We start from the raw sequence: 24505 nt of genomic DNA on the forward strand, positions 1-24505 counted from the left end.
TTACTTGGAAATATAAGATTCTAAACAGGTTCACCTCTCTGAATGAAATGGAGATGTCAGTCCCAACATAATGGAGCAGGTGTATGTGGTGGTCAGGTTGGGTATGGTGGAACTTGGCATGGCAGCTCAATTGTTGTATCTGTCAACAGCTGGCTTGGGGTCTGTTGGAGGTGTTCAAATCATTCCTTTCAAGCTCCGTGCACAACACATAGACATGTTCTGCATAGATGCTGTCATCTGTAGTGCTTTTGCGTTTAAGGAAGATATCAAGATTGAACTGATAATGGTGTAGCAATCCAATGGTTTTTGATTGCTACACTGTAGGATATTATTGTGTGTATTATTATTCTGACCAAAGTCAGCCCTTGCTGTTAAAACATGAACACGCAGATGCATAAACGCACATACCTGATGCATTCCATGCTGTCAACAGCTCTGTGGGTCACAGAGATTCAAGGCATGCTTCTGCATCGGGTGACTCACACATACACACACTGACACTCACACTCACACACACACACACACACACACACACTCACACTCACACACACACACACACACACACACACACACACACACACACACACACACACACACACACACACACACACACACACACACACACTCACACGCTCTCACACAAAAGCTGTATCCCCAGAGAGGCGTGTGAAAGCCACCTGTGGCAGCCTTATAATCCAGTCTGCGTGGATGTTGAGCCCCAGGAATAAACTCCAGTGGGATCGCATGTTGCTATTACTGCTGCCAGCCCCCCCCCCCCCCGGCCCCCACTGTTTGACAGTCAACCTCTACCTCTGGCAGACGCTGACAGTGACTGGTAGTGCACTGTGGACTACAACAGCTCTCCATCCTCTCAGCTGTACGTCTCTGAGAACAGGACTGAGAACTTTTCAGACTTCGAAGTTTCCGTTCGAAGTCAACAGTAGTCAAACAGGTGCTGTAAAATGTTTCAGCCCTGTTGTTTCCCTCCTGAGTCATACTGTGTAGGTGAAATGCAGTGCCGCGCTGTTCAGTTACTATAAGCTTTATGAAATGGATTTTCTGGTTTTATAGTTGGAAAAGCACCAATGCACACGCACGCACGCATGCACGCACACACACACATTTAGAGCCTTGGACCCTGGCAGGCAGGTGGCTTTGTATTGAAACACAGAATGCGGGCAGGGAGGGGTGAGGTTGGTGGGATGTAGTGTGTGTGTGTGTATGTGTTGGGGAGGGAGGGTGGGGGGGCTCTAATTATTATGCGCTCTGCAGAATGGTGGCGTTCCGCATATTTTTTTTCCCCATGTTCCCGAGTTGGTCGGCACATTCCGCTGGCATTGTTATCCGGGCTGTTTCCTGCGGCCCGCGGCTTTTGTCAGCCTCTCCCCCATTGTCCTGGCTTCCTTTGTTCCCCGCCTCTAACAATGGCTTTTTTCTCCCTCTTTATATATATGTGCACTTTCTGCCCTTGTGTGTTCTGTTTGTTTTGTTCTGCTGTCTGCCGTGTTTTTCTTTCCTTCTGCAAGCGGAGCTTGGAACGAACACACACACATGCACACGCGTGCGCAAACACACACACACACACACACACGCACACACACACACACACACACACACACACACACACACACACACACACACACACACACACACACACACACACACACACACACACACACGCGCAAAAGTTGATTTGTTCAAGTTCACCGTGTTTCAACCTCACCCTCACTCAACCTTCACTCTCTCTCTCTCTCTCTCTCTCTCTCTCTCTCTCTCTTTCTCTTTCTCTCTCTGAGGCATTGTCTGTGTTCCTCCTCTGTAACCCTCGTTTATTCACTCGCTCTGGCAAACCTAAGAGTGCACGCACAAACGGACGTGCACTTAATGCACGGCACGCACACACACACGCACACGCACACACATATGAGGTTATGACAGACTGTAAGCCTGTGCTGAGTTCACGTCATTCTAAGCACTTACATGCAGAGATGTCCGCAGTGCGACGGGCCACAGGCCTGCTTGTGACCCGTGACCTTGGCCTCTCATCCTTTTAAAAGGATTTGACAAATAGGATCCTCACATGCGATGCCCTGTACTGTACCGCAGCTAGAGCAGTGGTTCCCAAACCTTTCAGGTCGAGAGTCAGAGACCCGAGAGAGAAATTAGACGTTTGCCCGGGACCCAAACTAGTGAGAAGTGAGCTAGAGCACCATACACGTTCATGCCCAGGGACGTGCAGAGAATGTTAGAGAGGCAGGGGCTGACATTTTCAAAAGGGCCTTTTGGTGGAAGCACCGAAAATAGCAGACCTCCAAGCTCACAACGCGACACTGACTGAACTAAGCATAAAAAAGTGAATACTGGAGATGTGGCGTAATGGCATGGATTTCTACACAGAGAGGGCAATTATTTCAACATAAGATGCTGTATTCAAGTTCAGGAGAGTTTGGACAAGGCAATTATATTGAATGCTGCCTTCAGGTATGGCATGGAAAGAGGGCATTTGCATTTCTTTCACCATAGTAAAAACTGCATTTATGGTCTGGAGATGGCAGTTTTTACAGACGGATCAAAGGGCAGGGGCTCAAGCCCCCTTTGATGTCTATGTGTGCACATGCCTGTTCATGCCTTGAACTTCTCCTCTCTCTCTCTCTCTCTCTTACTCTTTCTCTCTCTCTTACTCTTTCTCTCTCTCTCTCTCTCTCTCTCTCTCTCTCTCTCTCTCTCTCTTTCTCTCTCTCTCTCTCTCTCTCTCTCTCTCTCTCTCTCTCTCTCTCTCTCTCTCTCTCTCTCTCCCTGTGCAGAATGGTTGAGCCCAGCCCCCCAGCGCTGCATCTCCATGCCAACGGGGATGTCAGCATGGCGTGTGTCAAACTGCAGGGGGAGGAGTCTGGTGAAGGGGGCGGAGTCATAACCTGCATCGAAGTGACCAAAACGTCCCCGTCACACGATTGGTCGGGGTATCAGCCAGTGGAGGCCCGTCAACTGACCCCGCCTCTCTCGCGCTCCCCTTCGGTAAGAGAATTTGGATGGGATGTGGTGGTCCAGAAATGGGGGGGCGAGGGGTTGCAGTGGTAGTCAGTCATGGGGTTGCAGTGGTAGTCAGTCATGTGGCATGGAGGTAGAATTATAATTAATTCTACTCCAAACCAACGCGGCTATTAGAACATACGATTGTATTTAGTGTGAACAGTGTTCACAAGGAAGACACCCAAGACACACAAGGAAGACAGCCAAGGAAGACACCCCAAATCCTTCAAATCGGTCATTTTGGCCTATACTGTAATTCCCTTGAACCAACGAAACTCCCCAGATACTGTAGGCCATGTCCATTTCTGAGTAAATAGATTTTCCCCCATTTCGCAATTTCTTCACAACACACCTTTTGCCAGTACTCCTCAAGAAACTCCTCAAAACTCAACACAAATCCGAATATTATCTCTGGAGTCATATGAGATAAACATGTATCATTAAGCATTTTCATTAAAATTGCCAAGTATCATTAAACATTTTCATTCAAATTGCTTTTTGGTACCATGCCATTTAAGTATTTTTTTAAAAGCAAGTACTCCGGTACTTTAAATCAAGTCCAAATTTGACTGAGCAACTTTCACTTGTAGTTGAGTTATATAGAGTATCTACTGTATACTTTGACTCAAGTACTGGGGTTGACTACTTTGTCCACCACTGTCTGAGAGTGACTGTGTCTTTTTTTGTCTCCCTTTCTTTTAACAGGAGGGCTCACCAGGCAAGGAGCTTCCTCTCAGGCAGAGTCCTGTGGGACTGAAGGGGGCCAGGGCCCACGAACGGCCAGAAGGACAGCCTGCCTTCATCGAAGGTACAAGCAGGAAGAAGACTGTCTGAGTGTTTATTCGCGCTTTCTATCTATCTTACCTAGGGCAGGGGTCTTCAACAGGGGGTCTGGGACAGGGGGTCCTCCAAAACCGAGTGATATTTTTCATATTAACCTCTTGTACCCTAGTGTCCATATTCTGAGAACTGTAGCCAAAAATAACAGATGTACAAGCTCACAACGCCTCGCGCTGCGAGGCGTTGTGAGCTTGTAGATCGTCTATTTTCGGCAAAGAGCTGAAGGGAAAGGGAAAAATAGCAGACTAAGTACAGCGTGAAAAAAGTATTTATAAAGTATTGACGGTTCAAGTGGTTAAATGTCTGAAAACACAAATTTACATGAATCCAAAATGCACTGATGATTGTGCTGTCAAGCAATGAAACTATATGGAATCTATGAAAAGGTTGTGGGGGTCCCTGCTTCATCTCTCTCTCAACCAAGGGGTCCTTGGCCTGAAAACGTTGAGGACCCCTTACCTAGGGTGACCAAATATACAGCCCCTCAAACCGGGACCCTTAGATCAATGTGCGTGGCCATTAATGCACGTTCATCCACGCGCACATGTTTACGCACCATAGGTGTTGCATACAAGCATGTTCATGTTTTCTGATTGGTTAGGTGAGCATGTTTACATGACAATAACACGATAAACTATCTATCCAACCGGTGAAAACGACTATTATCATTTTAACCGGGACATATTAGTGTTTTAGAGATATTTGTCGGGACCGGAACAATCGTGGTCAAACCGGGGCGTCACACTAATCTTAACCGTCATTCTACTTTCAGCCTCTCAAATGTATTTATTTATCCAAGTCTCTTTTACTCTCTCTTTCTCACTGTTGCTCATACACATGCACACTTGCATGCACGCATACAGAGTTGCGTATAGAGGTAAAACACTCGCCCACAACTGCAGAAGGCCAGGTTTGAGTCCTGGCAGCGATGCCTCCGGCTTGGCCGGGCGCTCCCAAGTCCCAACACACACAGAGTTGGCAGTGTTCATGGTCAGGAAGCCGGCAGGGGATTGCCTTTATGTAGCCGCTCTCACGACTTGTACTGGTTGGTCGGGGTGCCTGTTCAGCACGGAGGGGAACTAGGGGTAGATGGCATGAGCAAGCATGAGCATGCTCTCCCAATGAAACTCCTCACTGTCAGGTGTACACTGATGTGTGTTTGAGACATGTGGTTGTCTACTCCAGTGGCTCTCAACCTGTGGGCCAAATTATTTTGGGGGGGTCCCCAAAATAATCTACATGCTCACAACGCCTCGCAAGGCGTTGTGAGCATGTAGATCTGCTGTTTTCACAATAGAACCGTGTTATACAAAGGTCATGCCTCAACTCTTAGTGCTCGTCAGGGTGGGTGGGGAGGTGGGGGGCAGTTAAAATATGATTATTTTGGGGGTCGCGGCCTTAAAAGGTTGAGAACCAATGGTCTACTCCCCTCAGGACAAATTAGTAATTACTAAATAGGGGGAGGGGGGGGGAGCTAAGAACTAAGAAAAAATTGCCCTCTCTACCTTCTGTGCAACATCATCAAAGACTGCAACTCAGAGTGGCAGAAAGCAGCACTCTTTCATGGCAGATATGAGAGTCATAAAGTACATAATTATACACGTCTAAGAATTTGTATGCATGCAGATGTTCCTTTGCTTAAACACTGGGCTTCTCTTTGTCTTTGAGATATATGAGGCATACAGTATATCGGGCCATATGATTGCTGACCACTTGGACATGGAGTACAGTAAATACGTAAAATCCATTTATAGTGAGGAATAAGCAAAGGCATCTGGTCATTTCTCTACTGAGAAATAATTTGATGTACAGTGTGCCTCATGTCATGTGTGTATAGTATGCTTACAGTAGATGTCAAATTCAAATGTGGTGAGTTGTATAGTAGCCTATAATAATACTTTTTACTTTGACCTATGTTACTTTTTGATATATAGCATCTGCTTACCTTTACTGGTGTTTACCCAACTCTTTACCCTCTTTTCATTTGTGTTTCCATTGGCACTCACACTCCCCACATACTGTAGTACCCCCTTCCCCCGGGGTTGCTAGTCCCTTAGCGGCGCCCACCAACCTCGTCTATATATGCAATAGGGGTGATTTCTATCACCCCTATTGCATAGGGCCAACAAGCTGCCGACAGGGACCCATCGGGAGACCCATCGGGGCTTGTTGGCAAGAGGCGCTTGCCGTCGATAGGGCTGGGCTGTCGATGAAAAACTGAGCCTGCTCAGTTTTTTTGTGGTTGGTAGGAAATCCTCCATTGTAGAATGGACCTCTGTCTAGTCTGCTACAGTGCAGAACTTCCAGAAGCAAGCCTAAATAATCAGACATTTTCCTGTTGCACATTTTAACTAAATACCATATTCTCAATCTCAAGTCTCAATTCCTATTCCAATCGATTCCAAAGCAAAGTTAGTAATAATAGTGCTTTTTCTCTCTCCGCACGGAGAGCAGAGGAAAATATCCAGTTGCCAAATTCTGTGGGTGAAACAAGCGACCAGGTCTATGAAAACAAGCCCAAAGGTTTCACCACTTGAGCTCCATTTCATTAGCTATTTTCTAAAATAATGTTGAAAGCAAGGCCAAATTAGCAACTACACTTCAGAAACAAGCCCAAACAAAAGCAACCCGCAACTAGAGACTTTAGAGGAAAACAAGACCAAAGTCGCTTATACTGAGCAGACCTGGCAACATCAGCGCAGCGCTGCAAGCTGATCTGAATGCAATGCTCCGACCTGATGACTAACATTATAACAACTATTGTTAGCTTATATTTTACATTATGTTAGTTAGGCTATATTCTATGCAAATTAAAGACAAACAGACAGATCCAACTCTGATATTGCACTCTATTAGTCAAAGAACCTAATAAAAAACAATGCTGATAATGTGTGCACACACAGTAATTATTTGTAAACCAGAAATCCATCTATGCTTTTGTTCAAGTGTGGTGCACTCTGCCTCTGTTCGACATGGCACAATGCAGTTAACCAACAGAAAGGACTGTCCATCAGACTCTGGAAGGGTGGAGGTGTTGTTTTGGCCCCTAAGTGCACCTCAGGAGAGAAGGCTTCTTCTTGCTTTCATTTATTTTCTCATTTCACTCAATGCTTCACACGTGGAGTAAAAAGGCTGCTCTCTGTGCTACAGCTGAGACTCTTGCCCTCATTCACCTTGAATTTCACCTGGGACCTCTCCTCAACATCTGTTGTTTAACCCATTCAGAACGGGTACACATTTTATGCATTAACTATTAAAAAATAGCAGATCTAAAGCTTGTAGATCTGTTTTTCTTTTTTTTTCGCGAAGATTAGAATTTTGACCCGATTCTATAAGTGTCTTCTAAATCCTTCCAAGGTTTCTTTTGAAAAACACGTTTCTACGTTAGTTGTTCTAGAACTCTTTCATGTCAAGGACCGAAGCAAATATTTGAGTTAGAGATGTTCAAATTTTCATGATTTTTCAAAAATAGCAGATCTACAAGCTCGCAGATCTGATCAGCGTAGATCTGCTATTTTTATAGTTAAAGCATTCAATAATTCTAGGCCTAAATAGATTAAGAGTCTTTGCTCCTCACATCCGTGCCTCGCCACCTGACCTTGGAATGTTCTCAGACCAAATATCGATCCACTCGATCCGCTCTGGGACCTCCAAAACGCCTGTTTCAATCCACGCCATTAGGGAGACAGAAGTGGGGGCTCGGGGAAAGTAGCCTTTGTGTCAGATGTGTTATCTTATGAACTTTATTCACAGCATTTTGAATCGGGGGGCCATTAGGGAGAGACACAGGGCTAGAGTTCATGCATCTTATTTTGGGAGGATTTTCACTTGATCTTCTGCATGGTTGTGGTGAGGCGTCTGCTGTGTTCCAGCGGCGGAAAAAGTACTTGTTGTGCAGAATGTCCCATTTCAAGTTTTCAAATGTAAAAATGAAAATACCACTAACAAACTAAAACTACAAAGTAACTAGTAACTAAAGTTATCATATATTTGTTGTGGAGTAAATGTACAATATTTGCCTCTGAGATGTTAGTGGAGTAGAAGTAAAAGTCTTTGAAATTGTAAATACTCAAGTATGATATGATATAGTACTTTATTGTCAGTTTAGTCACACTGAATTTCTTTTGCGACACAGCAGCCATGTATGCGACAACATATATACAAACAATTGAGATTTTTTATTACATACATAAGGATAATATAGACAAGAGCAATGTCCACTACCTAGCCTACCTCTGGCCAAACTCCTGATTAAGCCTTAAAGTCGACTGATGGACAAAGGACCTTTTTAGTCTGACCTTATTGTATGCTGGAACACCGAATCTCCTTCCTGAAGGCTGCAACCTATATTGATTAAAGTACAAATACCTAAAAGAAACTGCTGTGTTCTGCTGTGTCAACAGTGATGCCCACCATTGAGAAACTGCTGAACGCCGACTGGAGGGAGAAGCTTCTGGATAAGAGTGCTGCGGGCTCAGGTCATCTGAAAGGTCAGCTCTCAGCCACCTCCACCTCCTCCTCCTCTCTGTCTGCAACTTTGTTTCTATTCCCTCATGCTTTTGTTTGCTGCTGTTCTTCCATGGCCTTGGACCGTCTGACCGTCACATGTTCTGTCACAGACCTTTCGAAGGGAAATCAATGGAACCCCATCGTTCCACCCATTTACTTTTTTTTTTACATTTTCTGAAAAGTTGGCTGCTGCAGCTTTAAATGCAGCGTTATATGGTTGCTGTGGTGGGAAACCTTGTATCTCTCATATTTCAACTTTTCATGTTTTTCTTCATAAATGAATGTCCTACTTTGTCATACAAGAGTGTCGCACAAAAGCAGCAACAATGGCCAATCTACAAGCTCACAACGTGTCACATGACGACGCGTTGGTCAGCTATTTTTTGAGTGAAATGTGAAAGTGGTTTAACTGTGACTGTCTATTCTATAATTATCGAACCAATCAAAAGTATTAGCTTGTAACTAAACAATAACTACATTAGCCCCATCGGGAACACAGGTGTGAGACACAATCAGGTGGAGTTAGCTGGTTTGGCAGAAAGTTTGGAGTTAGGAGGTTTTGTCCCAAGCACTTTTTACTACTTTCCATTGGTTCAATATTATTTTAACCAACACTCAGATACTCGAAAACCTAAAAAATGGAGTTAAGACTAGGGATGCCCCGATCAGGGTTTTTTTGCTCCCGATCCGATACCGATCAAATATTATTGCTTCCGATTCGATCCCGATCTTTCCCGATCCGATCTTTTGGCAAGGCATTAAGAAAAAAAAATTCTATTCATTCTATCACTTAGTGCAGCACTGAATCAACAAATTAAAAACAAAGCTTATGAGTAGTGTATAGTGATATAGGCCTACTAGTGCAGTGTTTCTCAATCATTGTGCAGCGGACCTCTGGTGTGGCCTTTGAAATTTGGCAGTGAAGTCACGATTTAAGGACTTTTAAAACCTGTTTAATACCTCAAAAAATAAAATAAAATAGACCATTACAGCATCAAAAATAATCAACAAACTATATAAAAACTGGTAAAACATTGGCCATTTTTAAAGTTGAAACAAAATAAGTTAAGAACCAATTAACCAGTCTGCTTAGTTGACAGTGCAGAGAGACATAATTGCCTTCCTTTGATCCATTAGCAAGGGGCCAATTACTACTTATTGGCATCAGCTGCCAGCTGGACAGAGTCTGACACAATCACCTTCCCTCTGCACTGCAGTGCTCTGTCTGTCTCATTTCTCCAAAAGCCCTTGATTGAAAATGATTAAGGATTACTGTGATTATGGTAAGCTTACATTTCATATCGCATTCACCTTACCTGTAACTTTCAGTACTCCCAGAAAATATTTTTTTGAAAAAAAAAAAAAAAAAAAATTTTTTTTTCGATATTTTTTTCCCGATCTCCGATCTTATAAAAACGGCCATATCGGCGGCCGATCCGATCACGTGATCGGGATCGGGCAACACTAGTTAAGACGTTTTGGCCAGACGATATACATTTTGGCCATTTGAAAATAACCGATCTACAAGATTTTTATAAAAAATGTTTTAAACGTGTGAAATGGATCATTCTGTATAATGAGTACTTTTACCTTTGATACTTTTGTACTTTTACTCAAGGTACATTCCAGACTTTTACTTGTAGCAGAGTATTTCTACAATGCAGTATTGCTACTTTTACTTAAGATAAAACATTTGACCGAGTATACCTTTCCCCACCACTGTCCAGGTACACCGGAGGCTCTGGCGGAGAAGGAGCTCCAGCTGCTGCTAATGATCAACCAGCTGAGCGGTCTCAGGGAGCAGCTACTGGGAGCCCACTCTGAGCAGAGGAACATGGCCGCGCTGCTTCTGGAGAAGCAGCAGCAGCAGATGGAGCTGGCGCGACAGCAGCAGGAACAGGTGACACCACGCTCCAGTGTATACAGCACACCAGGGGTCTTCAACAGGGGGTCCGGGACCCCTAGGGGGCGTCCTCAGAGTTACTACAGGGCGTCCTCCAAAACTGAGTGATAGAAACTTTTTCCCCATTTTTCATATTAACCACTTGAACCCTAGTGTCCATAAACTGAGAACTTTAGCCAAAAATAGCAGAGTGAGCTTGTAGATCGGCTATTTTCGGCAAAGAGCTCTAGTGTAGAAGGGGAAAAAGAGCTGACTAAGTACAGCGTGAAAGGTCAAGTTTATTACGTATTGACGGTTCAAGTGATTACGTTTTTGAAAACGCAAATTGACATGAATCCAAAATACACTGATGATTGTGCTGTCAAACAATGAAACTATATGGAATCTATGAAAAGGTTTTGGGGGTCCCTGCTTCATCTCTCTCTCAACTAAGGGGTCCTTGGCCTGAAAACGTTGAGGACCCCTGCTGTACACACTGTCAAATATCATTCCTCAGTGTTGTTTGAACCCGATCAACCCATTAAGACCCGAGGCCGATTCTACAAAATGCCCTCAAAATCCTAACAATTTACAATTTAGGCATTTAGCAGACGCTCTTAATCTAGAGCGACTTACAATAAGCAAGGTAATAATAATAATCAATACATCAACATCAATATCAATACATCAAATTCATAGAAATATCAATCTAGACAAAATAACGTAGGTAGACCGGACACTTAATCCAGACCTGGGCATTGTACGGCCCGGGGGCCGTATGCGGGCGGCGCTTTGGTTCACTCTGACTGGCCCATGTAGGGTTAATGGCAAATTACAAAATAAACATATTTTCTAATTTTACCTCATGTATGGACTAAAGTTGCATTGCTTTTATTTTTGAAGTTTTTTATTCACGTACATGGACGCAATGCGTACATCAGCACGTATGTGATCATTGGATCGCTGTCTCGATGCCGAATGCTGGGTTTTCAACAAAAATTGGACTGCTAAGTATTTATTTACTGAAGTCGGGAGTAAAGCCGTGTGTTTATTTTGTGGGGAGCACATCTTGCGGGGAGCACTGCCTTTTGGCCCGGCCCTCCACAATATCTGTTGTTCATGTGGACCCATGGAAAAAATAATTGCCTACCCCTGACCTAATCAGTAAAAAGCTTTATATAAAACCTACAAAATGCTATCTAGCTTTCATGTATGGTCATTGGGGGCTTTTAGGGCTGGTAATTTGAGAGAAGTGTTGTCCACTTTTCTCGAATTACCAGCCTTAAAACAGTTTTCTGAAAAAAGTATGTTGCTATGTCAGCGGTGCTCAAACCTTTTCATGTCAAGGACCCCCAAAAATATGTTTTATTCCATGGACCCCAAAAGCATATAGAATATATAAGATTTGATAAACAAATTCACAGCTCATACTAGCTTGTCAAATATTAGACCTGGGTAGAGTTTGATGCTCTACCAAACTGTGGGTCGCAGACCCATTCTTGTGGGTCACAAGTAACATTTTTTTTAAATTATTATTACAAAGGATTTAAAAGGAGACATTTGTCAAATACACTGGAAACATGACACCCGGGCAGACGAGCATATTTTCTCCCCTTTTCCGGGTGCATTTTTTACATCAATATACAATTACAATGTATCCATTTAGCGCTCTTATCCAGCGTGACTTACAAATGTGAAATCATAATACATGGCATATCACACAACAGGTGATACATTGTCACATACTCAGAGTGCAAAGAGAACAGTCTAGTGCTTCAAAGAAACTAAAGATACCAGGGCAGAATCAAACTAACAACTGTCTAAAGTTTAGACTTTAGACTCACTTTGGAATGTTATTTAGATCGCTTGTTGTTTGACTCTAAACAACATGCTATATAAATAATATTCTTAACATTTGTGTGTAATCAAGACAATCTACAGTAAATAACAATCTGCATAGTTGAACTAAACTAACATCTATCAAAAAGGCGACAAGAAGAGATAATAGTGCAAGATTTTTAGGAATTAACCTCAAACAAATTGCAACAGAAACTCTTTCAACTCTTTTTGTTTCATAAATATGTTCGTAACAACATATCAAAAGTAAACCCAGTGGTGTAACATATTGAAAAAGCTGCTGAAAGTTTGGGTCCCATTAATAAAAATAAATCTGCTTTAAGTAGCATGTGAGGGGTCAAACTATTGATTTTTCATGATTTTGAATCCATTGCAAGCATTTGTTTTGCATTTGTTTTTGAAAAACATTCCTTGGGCTAAAAACGGCTCCCACAAAACTGTGAAAAGTGATGACTCATCACAAAACCATAGTTTTGTGGGCGGTTTTTAGCATAATTCATGTTCTTCATGCAAAACAATGCTTGCAATGGATTCAGAATCATGAACAAACCCTAGTTTGACCCCAGACATGCTACTTAAAGCAGATTTATTTTTTGTATTTTCTTCCTGTATAGGAAAGTTAATGGGACCCAAACTTTCAGCAGCCACTACTGCCACTGGGATTTCTTAGGACTTTTGATTATGTTGTTACTAACATATTTATGAAACAAACAAAGTTAAAAGAGTTTCTGTTGCAATTTGTTTGAGGTTAACCCCTTATTGTCAATAGAAGTCCTGCACTATAAGGGGAGAAGAGTGCTAGGGGGTGAGGTGGAGAAGAGGTGAGTTTTTAGAGTAAAATGGGGAGTGAGTCTGCAGTTCTGACTTCAAGGGGGAGTTGAACATGACAGTAGCAGTGAGCTTGTAGTAGAAAACAGAAGGGCCTACTGGCAATAGGAAGATTCAACTGCCTACGTTTAACAGATTCTCCCACGTTTAAACATGCATATACGTGCACATTTTGGTTGAAAATAGGTATTTGTGTGAGTGCGTGCGTGCCTGTGTGTTGACATGGTTGCTGAGAAATGGTGTTTGTAGTGCGGTATTTCATGCTGTGCTCCTAAAGTGAACATATCGATGTGTTTTCAGATAGCCAAGCAGCAACAACAACTCATCCAACAGCAGCATAAAATCAACCTGCTGCAACAACAGATACAGGTCAGTTATAGCCTGGACATATTCGCTACTTTACAGTATGTGAAGATAATTTCACATACTACATTTTTATGCTGCTGTTGGATGAGTTGCTGTTGCTGCTTGGCTATCTGAAACGCATCGATATGTTCACCGTAGGACCACAGCATTAAATACCACATTACAAACACCATTATATCGTCGTTGTCGGGTGGAAACCTTGTATGTCCAAAAGCGTTTGTTTTGTATTTATCATTTAAAAAATTACAAAACTAGCGAAAACAGCAAATCTACAAGCACACAACGCCTCGCACCACGAGGCGTTGTGTGCTTGTAGATTTGCTGTTTTCACTAGTTTTGGGCGACGGCCATGTGTGATGAAGCAGGGCTTTACTTAGCGAAAAAACATACACATTTGAAACTTGGAGATACGAGGTTTCTGCCCGACAGTGACGATAATGCTGTGGTCCTGCTGTACAGTGAACATATCGATGTGTTTCAGATAGCCAAGCAGCAACAACAACTCATCCAACAGCAGCATAAAATCAACCTGCTGCAACAACATATGCAGGTCAGTTCAGCATGGACATATTCGTTACTTTACAGTATGTGAAGATATTTTAAAAATGTCAAGACTCTTTCATGGTCTCGTTTAATTTGTACATTTCATTTTGTAGGTCTGGTTCTCTACTTTCTTATGAAAATTGCTAACATTTTCAATGACCCACCTAAATTGAGTTGCTGCGTTTAGTCACATGTGTGGGGTGGGTCATTGAAGCAGGTCATCTCAGTGGCTGGTCTATTACTGCAGTTCCAATATGATTATCCCTAAAACTCTTTATTCACTCACCCAGACATATGTCTGTAATCTGTCCCTTGCTTACTTTCACTGCAGTGCTAATTGCACACGTTACTTCCCCTATGTACAACTAAACCTTTAGACAGTTAGAAACACATATCCCAGAAATGTATTTGGACATGACAGTAGATGGGAGGGATCGATCTTGAAACGTCATTGCATGATGGCATGAAAGACAAACTTTGCACAATCAGCTGATGTGATTTGAATTGATACTTAAACCTGATTTGATATTACACATTGCTGCAACAACAACAGGTGAAAGAGACTACTCTCTTTCACCTTCAGCAAAAAAAAAGGAAAGGAAATTCAGATTTAGTTTTAGCCCTAGTCATTTGAATAACACAACCTTTAAGTCTTAGTCTTCTGAAATCGTTTAGTCTACGTCTAGTCTTAGTCAACAAAATTAGCTCTAGTCACGCGTCCCTTTCAGTCAGAAAGCGCTTCAAGGGGAACTGAACCTCAGAAAGATACCTCCAATATATATTTAGAGTCGATGTTCTAAACCTAACAAACATTACTTTTAAGCAATGGGTAGCACAATTAGAGGGATGAGTAGACTTTCACTAGCTCCACAGCATAAGATAATCTTCATAGACATTATGTTATCAAGCTTACGACAAGGCCAATTGCGTTTGTATAGACTGAGCGGATGCACCCCTGTGTATTTGAACCACTAGACTCCGGTGCTGGACACTGGACAGGTACTTTACCTCTGCGCCAAGTGCCCTCCTTGTGTTTAAAGTTGATTTGAACTTATCTCATCTTGAGTGCAGGCACAGTTGTCTTGTCTTGCTACTCTCTAGTGCTGTCATCTGATATTCCGCAGTACACTGGTACCAGCCTGAAAAATTGGTTCAGCCATTTTGCACTCACACAGCAGCAGTTCTCCAAATGTTTTGACAATATACTTAATCTGGATCGTCTGACAGACTTGTTGTAAAACATCTGTGTACAGTGTAACATGGTTGTTCTGAATGCCTGTGGGTAAGGAGGCCGGTGAAACTAGTTAAATGTTTGGATGACTCGAATGCATTCAGCTGCCAGGCCAGTGATAATTCACATCAAGAAACGTGTGCGCACATGTGGCCAATAGTAGCATAGAGCTTTTATTTCATTTCTCAACCAAAATGATCAGAGACAGGTTGCTGCTGCTGAAGACAGGCTTTTGTTTGATCTGCTTTTTTCTGAACAGTGTTGCCAAGGAATAAAAATATGTATGTTACTTAACTTTTTAAGTCAGACATTTCAACATCACAGTTTAACACTGCTGCCAATTGTGTGGATACTGTGACATTCTTCAATGGTGTATTTTATCACTGGGAATGTGATTATTCTTTATTCATCAGAGACAGATGTGCTAAAATATGAACCCAACTTTGGAGTTATACTGTGAACGACATACTTTTAGTTGACACAAGTAATTTGTTATGAAAAGGCGAACATATAAAAATACATACATTTGTGGATTGTGGAGAGTATTATGCTAATTAATTTCCTTTGCGTATATGAGCCAGGAAATTCTCATACGTGCATTCCATGCATTGAGTTCTATTACAGCTTCTCATTTAAGGCCAGTTCTGTGTTTCAGACCAATGAGGTTGAACATATGTGCTGTACTCTAAAGTAGTAGTTCTCAACCTGTGGGTCGGGGTCCTCAAATTATTTTGGGGGTTACCCAGATGATTAACTTAATGTGCAACATAAAGTTTAAGTGTATAATGGGTATCTGTACATTTCTAAACTGACAATTGAAGGACTTTTTAATAACTCTAAAGTGACAAATTAAACATTGGCCAAATTGTCAAATATTAGACGCAAAAATTGTGAAAATGGTCGATCTGAGCATGTAGATCTGCTATTTTCACAATAGAACCGTGTTATACAAAATGTAATTCCTCAACTCTTAGTGCTCGCCAGGGTGGGGGAGTCCCCAGTTAAAATATGATTATTTTGGGGGTTGCAGCCTGAAAAGGTTGAGAACCACTGCTGTAAAGGAGGTGTTGTGAGTGACAGATGTCTTTCCCCCTGTCCCAGCAGGTGAACATGCCCTACGTAATGATTCCGGCTTTCCACCATAATACGCAGCCCCTACCGGTGACCTCTGAATCCCAGATGACCCTGCCACTCCAGCCAATCCCCTGCAAGGCAGGTCAGTCACAAGTACTTCCCTATCATTGCAGATAAAATAAGAAAATGTTTTGAATTTGAACTGGCTTAGAAAAGACTCATGGCTATCATGAAGTACAGAGATAGCTTTCCTTGCTGGAAAATAACAAAATGACTGAAAATTATACAAATAGGATGTGAATTTCTGGATAGATTGAAGAGAACACTGTCTTAAACCCCTTTCTCTCCATATTTCAAGTGGAGAGAGAGTAGTAGCAAGTACGGAAAATGCACTAGCCATACAGATTAGGAGAGCAATTTACCAATCAAGCTAAGACTTATGCATGTGTCTTCGGTTCTTTTTAGTTGGTCTAGTTTTTGTTTTGGTCTACATTTTGTCATGTTGTGCCATTTTCTTTTATTATTCAAGACCAGGGGTCTTCAGTGTTTTCAGGCCAAGGACCCCTTAGTTGAGAGAGAGATGAAGCAGGGACCCCCACAACCTTTTCAGAGATTCCATATAGTTTCATTGTTTGACAGCACGATCCTCAGTGTATTTTGGATTCATGTCAATTTGTGTTTTCAGATATTTAACCACGTGAACCGTCAATACTTAATAAACTTGACCTTTCACTCTGTACTTGGTCTGCTCTCCCTCTACACCAAACCTCTTTGCCGAAAATAATAACATGCCGGGATATTACTCCTTCAGATCATTTTGGGATATTACTCCTTCAGATCATTTTGGGATATTACTCCTTCAGATTTTATCCACATTTCATGCAAATTGGTACACATGATCTCTATAGTCATGTGATCAATATGATAACTTTGCCTTTTCATATTCCATCCTGATTGGCTAGGATTGGCTTCCAAAGTTTGCAGGATTGGTCCGTTTTGAACAAAATGGCTCAAATCATGAACAAAGCTTGCTATTTCTGTGAAATTTTGCACACACATTCCCACTAGGCCGAGGAACAAATGCCACCCTTTTCACATTGGCCACCAGTAGGTCGACATTTGCAAAACAGATTTTTGGAACAAAATGCCCAAAACTGCCGTGAAAGGCCGAAGAAGACATGGCACCCTTTTCACCTTGGCTTCTTATAGCGCCACCAGGAGGCAATAATAACCTACCTGACCTGGTTGGAGACCTGTGCTCGGAAGAGCACTGCTTCTAGTTAAATTATCAGTTATTGCTTATGTTTTATTCATAATTAAATCCATTGTAGCCCTAAAGAACAGCACCTTTGGGTTCGGTGGTAAGCTTGAGGGTTGTTGCTATTTTTGATAGACTGCTGTTTGTTGCCATGTACCTCCTGCATTCCTCCTCTATTGTATTTGAGTGCACAGAGTTCGTTCTATAGGAGGACCTAAACCTTAGAAGGCTACCTTTCTTTTGTCAAAATGTTGTTGCCCGCCACCATTGTTGTCTTGTCTGTACGTCATCTTTGTTCCGCAGTGTATCAGCTCTCCAGAATGTTTGAGCGGTTTTAGCAGTATAGTACCTTAACTCAAGGTCTCGTTTTTAGAAAAGAGCCATTTCTAAGCCAGGAATGTAAGCTTCAGGTGAACAGCTTGGTGGATAGAACCTCCCAAATAAGACACACACTCCCTCATATATTCTAGTTTGTGGGCTGTAGAAGCACTGCCAGACATTGTCTAGCCATAAGGTGGCTTTGTGCAACCTCGCGTTTATGTTTTAAAACCCATTTAGACCTGGAACGCATCCGTGTCACTCTAGATTTTACCCACTTTTTAATGCTTCTGAATTTTTATCCCACGATTTTGTAACCCATTTTTCACAGTGCCAATTATCTAATCTAATGTAGAGTGAAAATAGGAGGTCGCTGTGTGTGTGTGTGCGTGCGTGCGTGCGTGCGTGCGTGCGTGCGTGCGTGCGTGCCATGCACAAATTGTGCATTTGCAAACGAGTTTGGTGACGAAAGTGGACACAGAACCTCAGGTTGTGTGGAATGTGTCAGGAAGGCTTAGATATGTAGCACTTGGGAGAGATTAAAGGAGTAGTTCACCCCCAAAATGACTTTTTTTCTATTGATTAGTCATGCCATGGAGACTAGAGTTCAATAATATTTTTTGGTTTTTGTCACATTCCTAAGACAAAAATGTGATAACAATACATTTACCCCCATTCATTCCGGATGGTGACCCGTTTCGAAACGGGTCACCATCCGGAATGAATGGGGGTAAATTTACTCGAATCAAATTTTTGTCTTAGGAATGTGACAAAAACCAAAAAATATTATTGAACTCTAGTCTCCATGGCATGACTAATCAATAGAAAAAAAGTCATTTTGGGGGTGAACTACTCCTTTAATGCCATATCTTAATATGCTTCGGCGCTCGACGACGTCATTTGCTGAGAATAACCGATCTACAAGCCCTCCCTCTCACAGCGTCGCTCCCATAGACTGACAAGGCAGTGGCTACGGAAACAATTTTGTGTTCATAGGAGATTAGATGTCGGCCGCGGCTTGTGTTTGGCTGAAATGGAGGTAGGCCAGCGCAACACAGTGGCTCTGCTGTGCAGAGAGGACAAACAGGGAGGTGGGGGAAGGGGGTAGCCACGCGAACCAGCGGCTCGCGGGGAGTAGCTGAAGTTGAAGTAGTTGAAGTTGATTGACTCGGGCACCTCTCAATCATTCTGACCTCATGAATCTTTTTTTCCCAGTGGGGCTCCCTGGCTCCACTGCAAGGCAAGCATGAATCAATAAAATCGAATACAATCTAATTATTAAATAGAGTTAACGTACATCATCACGCGTGACGTTTTTGTTTAGGGGCTGTACTTATGGCTGTAATTGTCATGTTATAATACACAAACACAGGATTTCTTTTATTTTCCTTTTTTTTTATTGATCTTTTGGTTAAACAGGAATCTCCATGTGTCCTATTATAATGTTTCTTTTGCTTAATGTTTTATGTAAAACTGCCTTGTTGTTATAGTGTGCTATACAAATAAACGTGCCTTGCCATGTGAGCCATTGGCTCAAGAGGAGAAAGCATTTTCGCTTTAGGAAATATTAGAAGAATGCACACCAAGTAAAACAATACAAGCATGTTTGCCTGCCCTAGCGTTAGCAGCGCGGCTGTGGGAGTGGTACTTGAGTGGTGACTTCAAAGAGAGTGCTATCAATCTGAAGGGCTGACACTATTAGTTGTGTTGTGTGTAAGCGTGTTGTGCTAGATCACTGGGTCAGGACACATTTGTGTGTGTGTGTGTGTGTGTGTGTGTGTGTGTGTGTGTGTGTGTGTGTGTGTGTGTGTGTGTGTGTGTGTGTGTGTGTGTGTGTGTGTGTGTGTGTGTGTGTGTGTGTGTGTGTGTGTGTGTGTGTGTGTGTGTGTGTGTGTGTGTGTGTGTGTGTGTGTGTGTGTGTAATTATTTCATTTTCCCAAAAGGGGAGGAGAAACTGTTTTCAGGGAGAAAACATTTTTCAAAAGAAATAAATGAAATCAATGGAATTCAATAATAATACAATTAGAAGTAGTGAAAATAAACAAACTACAAGCTTACAACGCGGCGAAGCGACACACTGTGAGCTTGTAGCTATTGTCATTAGTCCCGGGGAAATCACATTTCTCTTTTGAGCTAAAAGGTTTGGGAACGGTAACATGTCATTAGGTTGAAAACCCTTTGGATCGACCACCAAACTCTAACCCAAACCCTAATCCTAACCTCAGTAAAACTATGCCTAACTCTAACCCTAACCCTAAACCTAACCTCAGTAACCGTGACGCGGGTGATTATCTAACCTGCCGACGCTCGCGGGTGAGTATCTAACCTGCCGACGCTGTTCGACCCAACGGGAGTTCGACCTATGGGGTTTCCCTTGGGAACCATTGTGCTAGAATGATGTTGCTTTATCAGGAACATTCTCACATAAAATCTTCATATGTCTCTCTCTCTCTCTCTCTCTCTCTCTCTCTCTGTCTCTGTCTCTCTCTGTCTCTCTCTCTCTCTCATGTTGCAGTGGACTATCCCATGCAGCTTATGTCCAGCCCTCACTCCAACTCCGTCAAGAGAAGCGGTGGTTCCTTTCGTCAGGTACTCCAGTCGCTTCCAGTCTTTTGTTTGTTTTGAAAGTCGGCATGTGTTTGAACCTCAGTTATCATGAAATGTTTCAGTTATCCAAATATCGAGCTGGTTTAAACAAAGTCCTTTCCTGAGGTCTTTAAATATGCAAAATCCCAACCGCAGGGGTCAAGATGATTTGCCTGGAGTACAGCTATTGCTTTCAATCGGCAGTGGTCTATCTATAGCAGACGCTCTCAAAGTGGGGATGCCCAGGGGTCCTTTAGGCACTGGTTCCCAAACATTGGGTTTGGAGAACTTGGGACCCATTTGTGGGTCGCGGACACATTTTGATGGAGTTTTTCTGTTTCCTACATTTTGTTTTTAATTATTATTATTTCAAAACATTTTCAAAAAGCATTTTCTTTCAAGAGTTTTTTTTTTTTCAAAGTCATTTTAATAAAATAAAAGAAAGTCCATAAATTAGAAAACAGATGTTTAAGAAGTAGTGAAAATAGCCGATCTACAAGCTTACACGTTGTGAGCTTCCAGCGGATCCCCTGCTAAGTTCTGTTTAACCACTTCAACAACACTATATACATTTACAAGCTCACAACTTGTTGTGTTGTGTGCTACTTAATTATTATTAATTATTTTTTTAAGTTGTTTTCAAACAGTTAAAAAAACACAAATCTTGCCTTGCTGTCCCTGGCATCTTTTCAGATGTGGGTCCGTGGCCAAATGCATATTCATTTGGGGGTCCTTGGCCCGGGTTCCGCTGGCCTTGTGGTCCGGGCACCTAGGCTGTAGATAGGGTAGCCTGACAGTGCATCGCGGGTTTGAGTCCCGTTTGCGACAACCTTTACTGCATGTCTTTCCCCATTATGTCTCTCCCTGTTTCCCTATCCATCTTCCCCAATATTCATGAATAAAAGCAGAAAAAGCCAGTACATTTAGTGAAAAAGGTTGAGAACCACCGGTCTACTGGACCAGTGAGTAATACTGCTGTGGCCCCTGGTCGATATTTTTTTCGGCCCCCCCAGACCCTCCATCATAATCCCCACTCCCTCCCGACGCACACTACCCAGCTTGGATTCTAAGCCATAATGATCATCTGTACATTTAATTTGAGTAAATTGTCAATGACCACGTGGCCCAGTTCCCCCAAGGGCCCCTGAAAGCCAAGGGCCCCTGGCAACGACCCCACCGGCCCAATGGTTAATCCAGCCCTGTGGCCCTCTGCTATGCAAAGAGCAGAGAAGCAACACTTTCTGGTAACTGGGACAGTCGAAAACCCCACCTCATACACCACACCCTTATTACAATGGTTTTGTGTGTGTGTGTGTGTGTGTGTGTGTGTGTGTGTGTGTGTGTGTGTGTGTGTGTGTGTGTGTGTGTGTGTGTGTGTGTGTGTGTGTGTGTGTGTGTGTGTGTGTGTGTGTGTGTGTGTGTGTGTGTGTGTGTGTGTGTGTGTGTGTGTGTGTGTGTGTGTGTGTGTGCACACACGTGTTCTGTTTGCCCTGCTAGTTCTCAAGTGGAGGTAAGCCAACACAACTTAAATAAACAAAAGGAAGAGAGGGGAAAAGGCCTGAATACCAAGACAAAAGTGATAAAGACTACAAAGGTGTGACAGATATGCTCTGACATGCCAAATCCGCCACGCATAGTCAGAACACATACACGCCCTGCTCTTTGTTATTGTGCGTGCATGCGTGTGTGTTTACACATGCGAGGGAGAGTGTGTGTGTGTGTGTGTGCGTGTGCGTGTGCGCGTGCATGCTTGTGACACTTTGCCCCACCTTGATCATCTGCCGCTCTGACATGTGTGGGATTGTGTTTTACTGTAGGAAGCCAGTCAGCCCTTAAACCTGACCTCCAAGCCCAAGGGTCTGGACATGGGGAAGATCCCCAGCCCTGGGAGCTTTGAGCTGGGCTCCCTGGGGACCTACAGAGCCAGGGACATCCAGAGGGACGGAGGGCTGCCGCACAGCCCCCAGCGCTCGGCCTTGAGTGAGTTTCCACCACACCACCATTTCCCAGACTTTTTGGGGAACCACATTTTTATGGGTCCATTTAATTTTTTTATTTTGTACTACATTTCGTTTTTAATTATTTTAAAATATAAAAAAATATATATATTATATATATAAAAAATGATTAGAAAAGAAAAAAGAAAAAATCATAATATCATGAAGAAATCAAAGACAAATCTAAGAGATTCCATAAATTAGAAATCAAATGTTTAAGAAGTAGTGAAAATAGCCAATCTACAACCTCACAGCGCGGCACGAAGCGTCACGTTGTGAACTTGTAGATCTGCCATTTTCACTAGTTTGGGTCCCGGGCAAACATCTAATATCTCTTTTGGGTCTTGAGCTAAACGGTTTGGGAACCACTGCACTAGTACACTGTCAAAATATTGTTTTAGAAACCAACTTGGCAGGCATCGGGGTGGGCAGCTGGTCTCAGAAAGTTTGGGTTTAGTAGCTGGCAGTCCGATGGCAAAGATATGTGTTCCTATTCATCAATTTACTTAGATTTGTACCCCTACCCTTTTTTCTCTTCTCCAGCGTTTCTAGGAGAGGGAGATGCGGTCAGTCAGGCCATCCATGACGCCCAGCAACTCCTGAGAACCCACCGGAACGGAGGGAGAGACAGGGAGCGAGAGAGAGACGGTGGTTGCAAGATGGTGAGCCAATTTCCAATCTGAGGCCTGGTCTTCTACACTAGGAAGTTTTTCTTTTAAAAGCAAGAGGGAGACGGAGGGAGAGATATGCAGGGGGTCTTGTCAGAGGTCGGAGTCAGGTTTAGGATTACACGAAGTCGTGTTCCTGCTATGACGGCCAACAGACTAAAGAATGTCTCAGTCAGAGAACACACACACGCACTACCACAGACAACCTGCGACTCAAAGCAACTCGAAACCAGCAATAGGAAGTTCTATTCTCTGCCACGCCGACAGACTACACTGTGGAAGCTTTGTGGTTCAGGACTAGTTTTGTTTTGCATTACTGCAAACGTAAAAAATGTATCAAAGACTAAACATTAAAGTGATCCCTGGCTAATACGACAAATATGCCTTAATACATTATAATTGTCCTCTATAAATACAATGTAAAATTAAAAACACCCTAAATATTTTATTTCTTCTAGAAATAGCTAATCTTTCAATCAATAGGGGAAATCCAAGTCAGTTGATGATGTCATAAATGATGTCATAAATGTCATGTGTGATCTATCCCTATGGAATTCATGGCATGCATGTGAAAATAAAAACAAATGCAATACTTCCTAAAGTTCCTATGGTTAATATGAGCATCAAATCAATATTTAAAATGTTTTTTTGCACATGCATGCCATAAATTCCAAAGGGATAGATCACACATGACATTTATGAACTTGCGACAGGCATTTCCCCTCTTGAGTGAAAGATTAACTATTTCTAGAAGAAATACAATATTTAAGGTGTTTTTAATTTTACATTGTATTTATAGAGGACAATTATAATGTATTAAGGCATATTTGTCTTATTAGCCAGGGATCCTTTTAAACGTTCCAATTATGCCGTGTTTCCACAATTGTTTTGTTTCAGTGTATTATTATAATTATTTTTTTAATGGCCACCAGCCTCAGACGCAGCCAGCCACACGCTGTAGAGCAACAGCTGTTGTGGACTCACAAAGCCACAAAGGTCTCTGTGTGGCATTGAGCTGAGCCACCTGCCCCTCTGTCTTTGTCCACAGTAATACTGTACACGCACTGTCCTCCTTACACTGCTCTATCCAGCCTCTGCTCCAAATATCACATTTTACACGTCATAACCAGGGGAGTCGCACCAAATTCTGGGCCCTGGGTACAAGGATTCACTGGGGGGCCCCCCATGTATGTTCTTCATAGGGGGAGGGGGTTCAACCCATTTAGACGCATTATTAACACATTCTTTTGTGCTTTAACTATTGACAAATAGCAGATATACAAGCTCACAGCGCGGCACGGAGTGCCGCGCTGCGAGCTTGTAGATCTGCTATTTTTGAATATATATCCAAGTCTTTGAATATATATGCAATATTTCAAATCCTTCTATTCTTCTATGTTTATATGTCAGTGGTGCTCAAACCTTTTCATGTGAAGGACCCCTAAAATGATATGTATTTGGCCACGGAACCCACATCTCAAAATATTTCGTTCCAGGGACCCCCCCAGAATCAATATT

General features: G+C 42.5%; 1 protein-coding gene across 1 annotated transcript in view; it reads left to right on the top strand.

The window, feature by feature from the left end:
- Positions 1-24505, top strand: part of sox13 (SRY-box transcription factor 13) — a gene marked incomplete at its 3' end in the record, with an annotated part of 46152 nt that overhangs the window by 14039 nt on the left and 7608 nt on the right. The window contains exons 2-10 of the mRNA XM_080727444.1: positions 2805-3015; positions 3736-3838; positions 8274-8360; positions 10107-10279; positions 13247-13315; positions 16191-16302; positions 20252-20325; positions 22140-22302; positions 22863-22981. Of these exons, the coding sequence (XP_080583570.1) occupies positions 2806-3015; positions 3736-3838; positions 8274-8360; positions 10107-10279; positions 13247-13315; positions 16191-16302; positions 20252-20325; positions 22140-22302; positions 22863-22981 (1110 nt within the window). The 5' untranslated portion in view covers position 2805. The remainder of the gene's footprint in view (positions 1-2804; positions 3016-3735; positions 3839-8273; positions 8361-10106; positions 10280-13246; positions 13316-16190; positions 16303-20251; positions 20326-22139; positions 22303-22862; positions 22982-24505) is intronic.

Source organism: Nannobrachium achirus (assembly GCF_963921795.1).
Source record: "Nannobrachium achirus genome assembly, chromosome: 6".
Lineage (NCBI taxonomy): Eukaryota > Metazoa > Chordata > Actinopteri > Myctophiformes > Myctophidae > Nannobrachium > Nannobrachium achirus.